The sequence below is a fragment of the Marmota marmota genome, unplaced genomic scaffold (genome assembly GCF_001458135.2).
Source record: "Marmota marmota marmota unplaced genomic scaffold, marMar, whole genome shotgun sequence".
NCBI classification, from domain to species: Eukaryota; Metazoa; Chordata; class Mammalia; order Rodentia; family Sciuridae; genus Marmota; species Marmota marmota.
This window is the reverse complement of record NW_026000185.1, coordinates 30189026-30197346: the sequence shown is the minus strand read 5'-3', so window position 1 is coordinate 30197346 and position 8321 is coordinate 30189026. Positions and strand designations below refer to the sequence as shown.

The window sequence follows — 8321 nt, the reverse complement described above, 5'->3', positions numbered from 1 at the left end:
AATTTAAAAAAATAAAATAAAAATGAAGAAAATAGAGGCTTGTTATGGCTCAGTGGTAGAGCGCTTACCTAGCATGTGTGAGGCACTGGGTTCGATCCTTAGCACCAGATAAAAACAAATTAAAAAATAAAGGTATTGTGTCCATCTACAACTAATATATATAATAGTATATACATATATATATTCACTAAAGAAAATTAAAAATAATTTTAAAAAACAAAAAACTATACAGAATACACACACACACACACACACACAAAATCAGAGCCATCAATGGTCAGTGGTAAACGAGGCATAAACACCTGAATTCTCGGTAATCTTCCCAAGTATGTGTCTGTGTGTTGAATAATCTTGATATTAAGGGAGTTTGGGTTATGTATATACTTGGAAGGCCAAAGTTTCTAACTATGACATATGCTGCAGGGCTGGGTGGCATTCACAGATGATAGGTCTTTGAAGCTAGGGAGGAGCACAGAATATGGAACAGAAAAAAAATAAGTGGAGTAACTGACACAGGAAAGAGCAGCAACAGGAATGCCAATAATAGTCATCAATATTTATTGAGGATGGCAAGAGAAGTCTGTCCTTTAAGGAGGCTTTTTCTGGCTGATGTTTGAACCAAACCCAGGAAAATTGTGATGCTGACACCAGGTAATTGTGGGAAGAAGACAGAGTCAGGAATTCTTTAAAGTAATGTTTTCAATAGCCTGGGCCAATGTGGTCCTTTGATATCCTTAGAGAGCCTCTAACTTGTCATGGATGTGAATCCCCACTAACTAAATGCTTCAAAGAAGATCCAATCATAGGGTTTCCTTCAGGCAAGCCAGGTGCCTTTATAACTCTGTAAAGTAGACATCGAACGAGCAGAAGCTGAGACATTTCCTAAGTAGGAAAATTGAAGGGCAGGCAGTAGAAGGGACTTGTACTCGCATCCTGGTCCATGGTTGGAATTGTCCGATTGATGGGGATGGACACTGGGGAATGGACTTGGGGGCAGTGGTCATAACTCATCTGCCTGAAAACTGGTTATCTACTTGGAACATATGGAAGTTGTACTTCCTGGAAGGGTGAAGGATTTGCCCCAGGTAGACAGAGACATCAGGGACAGGAAGTGAGAGGGTCTTTAGGGTCCTTCTCACCTGCTTCTAGAAACTGCTCTTTTGTTTCCACCACTGGGAAGTTGTCAGTTGGTTCCTTGTATTTTGTGGTGCTCTCTGAAGTTGGGGAGGAAGATTTGTGTTTCAGGATCATCCACCATCTCCCCAAACCCAGAAGCACCAGCTCCAAAAGAGTAACCAAGAGACAGAGGCCAGTGAACCCAAACATGGTCTTTAGGAAGATGGTCTTCTCAGAGGGGCGGGACAGATTACAGGTTACACTGCCAATGCAAGGCTCTTGGCGACATGATATGGAGCTGGGAATGTTGAACCCATACAGAAGGTACTGCCCCCCCAGGGACACCGCTTCAAGAACCAGCCGAGCACCCAGCTGTGCCACATAGACCCAGAGCAGCTTGAGGCTTCTAGCCACTGAGACCCTTCTGCTGCTGTCCCCTTTGTGGGTCAGGATCTCTTCCTTCTTCATCACCTTTTCTGATTCTTCCCAGTGCTCAATCACATGATAAAGGGTGAAGCCCAGATAGAGGACACTGGGCACAGCCAACAAGATGACTTGGAAGGCCCAGAAGCACAGCGGAGAGAGTGGGTGGAAGGCATCGTAGCAGGCCACCTTGCAGCCTGGTTGCTGAGTGTGACACACAAATTCTCTCTGATCATCACCATAGATCCCAGGCCCACTGGCAGCCAGCAGCACAAGACGGACTCCCAGGAGAACAGGAAGCAGGAGGCGTCCCACAGGGGTGGAGTGCTGGCTCTCCTCAGCCAACAGCTGCCTCAGGAACCTGCCACACATCCTGTAATGGAACAGAGGAGGATGATCAGTGCAGGTGTTGCTCATTGCCCTTTAGAGGGAGCTTGTCACTCTTGACCTTGTCACTGCTAACTGGAGGATCTGAAAAGCCTTTCTGATCCTCTCCAAAGTCTGGTCAATCAAATATAGCATTAGTCAGCTTTGCATACCTACAACACAGCACCTGAGGTAATTAACTCTATAAAGAGAAAGGGCTCATTTAGCTTACAGTTTTGGAGCTTCAAAGTGCAAACAGAATAGCACAGGTTTGTTGAAAGTCATCCATTGTGTATCGGGGTAAAAATGGGAGTTCATAACCCACTTGAATCAAAGTGTGAAATATGATTTGTCAAGAACTATGTAATGTTTTGAACAACCAACAATAAAAATTAAAGGAAAAAAAAAGAAAGTCATCCATTGAATACCTCACTTCATGTCTTGGGTGGAAATGGCAGAGACTACATGTTGGAGCAAAATGCTCACATATGCAATCCAAGGAGAGGGTGGGAATGGATGGGGTCCCACAACCCCTTTCATGGCATCTCTTCAATTACCTAAAAAATTCTCATAGGCCCCACCTCTCAAAGCACCGCCCAATACAGTCACCCGGAGAGCCAAGTTTTTATATATGGACTTTTAGGGGAATATTCATGCAAACTATAGCAAATATCAAGATTCTGCCCCTATTTAACTAATGGAATCATCCATGTAAGATAATGATACAGTAAAGAATGTGTGTAGGAGACCTGGGGTTGTGGCTCAGTGGTAGAGCATTCGCCCAGCATGTGCGAGGCCCTGAGTTCATCCTCAGCACCACATAAAAATAAATAAAATAAAGGTATAGCATCCAACTACAACTAAAAAATAAATATTAAAAAAGGAAAGTGTTTAGGTGTGTATGTGTGTGTGTGTGTGCGTGTCTGTCTCTCCCTCTCCCTCTCCTTTTCCCTCTTCCTCTCCCTCTCCCTCTCCATCTCCTTCTCTTGACAGTCAATAGTCAACGAGGCATAAACACCTGAATTCTCCATAATCTTCCCAAGTATGTGTCTGTGTGTTGAATAATCTTGATATTAAGGGAGTTTGGGTTATGTATATACAAGAATTGATCAGAAATCAGAGCCGTCTACTGTCTTTCCTATTCCTATACCCCTCCCTTCCCTTTGTTCACCTTTGTCTGATTTACTGAACTTCTCCCTCTCCCTCTCCCTCTCCCTCTCCCTCTCTCCTGCTTCCCATTTCTGTATTCCTGGAATGGAGAACTGGCAGTTTGAGAATATCTATGTCCTTCTTTTCCTCTTTCCCTCTCTCCCTTTCCCAAAGACTAATAGTAAGAAACCAGGGTGCACTTTTATTTCTCACCTTTGGGAAATTTTCTACCAGGTCTGGTGCCACTAACAACATCATCTTAACCATATCAGTGCTGACACTGGGAGGGTACGTGCATTCTCTTGCCGTCTGCTTTTCTCTGGTGCTGTGCCCCTGGGTGCTCACAGGTATACTGGAATGATCTCTACTCCCATCATAGTAGCAAGACTAGAGGGGACTATTTAAGGAGATAGATAGAGATGGATTAAATAAACAGATTGAATTTCAAGGCTTAGTTTAGTCTGATGCTCTTTGAACCTTCCAAAATAGAAACAAGAGAATGATTTGAAGGTAACCCTGGAGAATCTTCCATAATTAAAGGCCACGGGGATTTGGGGCCAACACCAGAAATGAGAACACAGAAATTCAATTTTTTTTACTCTCCTTTGCCATTGGTCTTTGGGTATGTATCTCCCTCATGTTGATGGACAAGTTTCAGAAATGCATTAAGTTCCATGACCAAAATACCATCATGCTTCAAACCCAAGTTTGCCATATTGATCTCTGCCCTAATCAGTAGGTTTTCTCAATGCCCAGAAGCTGTTTACAACAATTTCCATTTAACCCAAATCCTTACAAACCTGGTTCTTCTCGCTGCCAGAAGACAATGTGATATGATCTGAATAGTGGTATCCTCCCAAAATTCGTATGTTGGATCCCAGTACCAAATGTGGCAGCAATCAGAAATGGAACCTTTAGGTCGTAAAGGCTTTGCTCTTGTGGGATTAGTGACTTTATAAAAGAAGCTTGAGAGAGCTTTTCTTTCCACCCTTCCATCATGGAGAACACAAAGAAGGCACCCTCTGTGAAGATCAGACCCTCACCAGATGCAATATCTGCTAAGACCCTGACCTTTGACTTCCCAACCTCTAGAACTTGGAGAAGTACATTTCTGAAGTTTATACATTACATTAAGCCATTTTGATATAGCAGCCTGAACAGACTAAGACATCATACAAACCTTTTATTCCACAGAGGAAATAGAAACTCTCAAGTGAAATTCCACAGTTACTACAGCTTACTACTAAGATAAAAGACATCTTAAACAGAGATGGCCCTACACTTGCCCAGTGTTATTCTCCCAAATCTATTTACTAGGTCTCTACTTTCCTGATTCTTTAAAGATTTGATCCCCAAATTATCTTCCCTGTAATTCAGACCTCCTACATCCTGTTCCCTCTCTGGCTTTGAATATGCTTAGCTATCTCCCTTTAACTCTAATATCAATTACCTGGATTTCTAAGTTAACATGGCAGCAAATGAGACATATCTAATTTGTTTCATATCAGTTTCCAGATTATAATACCCAGTAATAATCACAAAACAACTTTAAATGAGCATGAGTATTATAAACCATATATAAGGACAAAGCATATGCCAAAGCTTAGGCAGAAGGGATGGACTGAGATGCTCCCAAGGGATCATTCCAAGGGTCTTAGATTGACCAGATAAATATGTCTACCAGATGGGACAGAAATGTGTTTTCAGCCACAGGGAGTCAGAGTTTGAATCTCTGCCTTCCTTCAGGCCCTATACTTCTACCTCCATCATTGACTATTAAACTTATGATGGCTATATTAGAAGTATATTGGGTTACTGAGATTTTTCTATTAAAATGGGTAAGATTTTTAGAAGGCTTCATTTTTAATCTCTAAAAAGATATAAAGTTGGTCTCATAATTAAAGATGTAATATTAAAAATATTTCTTTCCAAAACTCCTCAAAAAAATGAGAATAGAATCAGGTGCAGTGGCACACACCTGAAATCCCAGCATCTCGGGAGGCAGAGGCAGGAGGATTGTAAGTTTGAGGCCAGCCTCAGCAACTTAGGCCCTAAGCAACTTAGCAATACCCTGTCTCAAAATAAAAAATAAAAAGGGCTGGAAATGTAGCTCATAAAAAGGGCTGGGAATGTAGCTCAGTGGTAAAATGTTCCTGGATGCAATCCCTGGTTGAGAGAGAGAGAGAGAGAGAGAGAGAGAGAGAATAAATGGATTTTTTAAATGCATATACTCATGAGAAATAAATAACTGAGAAAAATTAATCAAAAAATACTGCAAGTAGAATAGGACAAGAATCATAGCGCAATTAAAACTTGAAGGCAATATATGATATTTGCAGGAAAATCAAATTGGGACACTGGAAAACAGACTTGGGAAACTCTTTTAGAATTGAGTAGAAGAAAATGAATAATGAATGTAACAAAAAGTAAGTAAATATAGGAACAAAATCTTTTTTTAATTCTGAAAATCAAGATAATAATAAAATCACTACAAGTCTAACCTAAAACTCCAAAATGCTCCAAAATCCAAAACATTTTGAGCACCATCATAATGTCACAAGAAGAAAATTTCATACCTGACTTTATCCGACACGTGCATCACAGACAAAAGGCAAGTGCTCTAAAAATATTATATAAAATTATCTTCAGGGCTGTGTGAATATGTATAAAACAAATGAATTTTGTGTTTATACTTGATTCTCAGGCTCATGATACCTCACTATATCTATGCAAATATTCTAAAATGTTTTTTTTTAATCCAGAATTCAAAACACTTCTGATCCCATGCATTTCAGATAAGGGATACTCAACTTGCAGCTGACTTACTGCACGAGAAGCACTTAGTAAAGTGCCTGAAAAAAGTCATTCCTCCATAAATGTTTGACTGTTCTGTTTGAGTTGAACTTGAGCTCCACAGAAGACCAAAAGGAACATCTAGTTCCAAAGCTGGTGCTAGGTCACTCAACCTTGGCACTAGTTGGAACCCAATAATTCTATTTGCCTCTCTGCACAGTGGAAGATGTTTAGCAGCGTGCCTGGTGTCCACCCACTAAACACCAGCAGCATACTCTTTCCAACCAAAAAGGTCCCCAGACACCATTAAATGTCCTGGGGGGCAATTTCACACTCCTGGTTAAGAAGCACTGTTACAGGGTAGCACTGGCCTATCATTTCTCCATTCTTGGCCTCTGTGAACAACTCTGTAAAGTAGTATGTCTGTAGACATTTCAAAGACCTTCTCAAAGAGCTTTTCTGGCCTTCCATGTGGGGGACCAGGATACTCAGTCCACCTTCCAGGTTGGATACAAATCTCCCCCCAATCAATCCCTTTTGTGAGGATGCCCCCATCCCACCTCATAAGCTACAGGGTCCCTGGAGTTCAGGAGACAGCTCCAGGGATCTGAGATTATCTGCCCTGGCTCTCTTGGAGAGTTATCAGACTGAATGGTAACTCAGAAAATTCTCAAATTTTGGTCTCAGCCTCATCTTATTTCAAAATGTAGGCCCAATATATCAGGGATACCAGACCTGATTATAAGATGAATATTATTTTGGTGTCAACATACCTTATGTACAAACAGAGATATGATAAATTGTGGTGTATATGTGTATTAAGAATTGTAATGCAGCTGGAGTTGTGGCTTAGTGGTAGAGCACTTGCCTAACGTATGTGAGGCACTGGGTTCGATTCTCAGCACGTATGTAAATGAATAAATCAATAAACATCTAAGGAGTGAATCTTTTAAAAAAATAATTGTAATGCAAAAAGAAAAAAAAGAGTACATGTATAATGGCATAATTTGGCGTGAACATACTTTATATACAGAGTTACAAAAAATTGTGCTGTAATTGGGTAATAATGAGTGTAATGCATTCCACTATTGTCATGTATGTAAAAAATAAATAAATAAATGTTTAAAAGAAAGATGAATATTATGATGAAGAAGCAATGCTTGGGTAAAAAGTTAATCCCCCCCGCCTTCTGTCAACCTGTCTTCAGGGAACCTAGTCAACCCTGGGTCCCTCTCTATTGGATTGTAAATAACTGTCTCCAGGAGTCTGAGGATTCCCTCTTGAAATATAAACACTCCTGCTTTCCACAGGCCAGAAATTCAACAGGTGCCTGTGAAAAGAGTCCTTTATTCTTATACTTTGTAACTTTCTGAATTCTGTAGGAATGTAGCTACATTACTTAATTGCTAGTATAAAGTGTAGGTTTCTATGCCAATTAACTGCTGTTTAAACTAGAACCTCAGAGGCTTAGTTCTTGGAAATATAGCTCTTGGGGAGATGAAGTCAAGTCATCTTGAGTTACTGCTGCCCATGGTAAAGGCCACTTGGTGATAACACAGGCATGTGTTTTACTGTCTTTCTTCTACACCTTTGAACTACTTATTATAAATTCCCTGTGCCTGGTCTTCGGTCACACAGACCAAGAATTCAAACCCACTAAGTTGTAATGGTTAAGAAATGATGTCAAATTTCCTATAAAAGCTCCATGTAACTGCAGCTCAGGGCCCAGAACTTTAAAAGCACTCATCTAGATCCTCTGCATAAATAAACCCAAGTTCTGCAGTCCTCCCGTGTTTGCTTGGTNTTGGGTAGATGGTGTGATTGGTGTGAAGGGTGTGAGGGGGGGAAATCTACTATCTCTCATCATGTATGATACTCCAAAAACTCCCCCATAAACATCCCAGGGAGTTTAGGAGTAAGGGAGGGAATGTCCACCAACAAGGGAAGAACCTGTCAATGCTCACCCAGGCTCATTGCTCCCATCTCACAGCTTTCCTGAAAAACACTCCAGATGCCTCGAGTCATCTATTCTATTCATATTCTAGTATGGCCATGAAGCACCAACACCACATCAGCAAGAATGCATCATTTCCTGGCACATATCCAACTTCTAGATCATATCTGGATCAATAATATCCCCGGGTTATTTGTGTGGTCAGAGCTGGAGAAATGTGTCTAGAGACCAGCAGCCTCCCGCCACCACTACTACCGGCAGGCCCTATGCCAGCCTGGCAGCTCTTCACCCATGCACTCACCTGCACTCACCTTACAGCTCTGAGCAGAAGCACCAATCTCTGGGGAAAGAAGCAGAGAGAAGAATCCTCAGGCTGAAGCCCTGCAGGGTCCCGGCTCTTCCCTTGGCCCTGCCTCCTGGCACCACCCACTTCTCCCCCCTCCCCTTGTCATTCCTGGCATCTTCAATGCAAAGTGAAAGAATTGCAGCTGGAGGAGCAGGCACAGCCCTGCTGTTAAGG

At 41.6% G+C, this 8321-nt stretch overlaps 1 protein-coding gene across 2 annotated transcripts; it reads right to left on the bottom strand.

Annotated features, from left to right (window-relative positions):
* Positions 1–535: 535 nt before the first annotated feature.
* Gjc3 (gap junction protein gamma 3) lies at positions 536–8203 on the bottom strand. Of its 2 annotated transcripts, none has more exons than XM_048789170.1 (2): positions 8113–8203; positions 536–1912 (listed from the first exon to the last, which is right to left on the bottom strand). In XM_048789170.1, the coding sequence occupies exon 2, from the start codon at positions 1909–1911 to the stop codon at positions 1099–1101; it is 813 nt and encodes a 270-aa protein (XP_048645127.1). In that variant the 5' UTR covers position 1912; positions 8113–8203; the 3' UTR covers positions 536–1098. The 2 variants fall into 2 exon arrangements, with proteins under 2 accessions (XP_048645127.1, XP_015347081.2); XM_015491595.2 differs by having other exon boundaries at positions 8103–8197.
* Between the last annotated feature and the right edge of the window lie 118 nt (positions 8204–8321).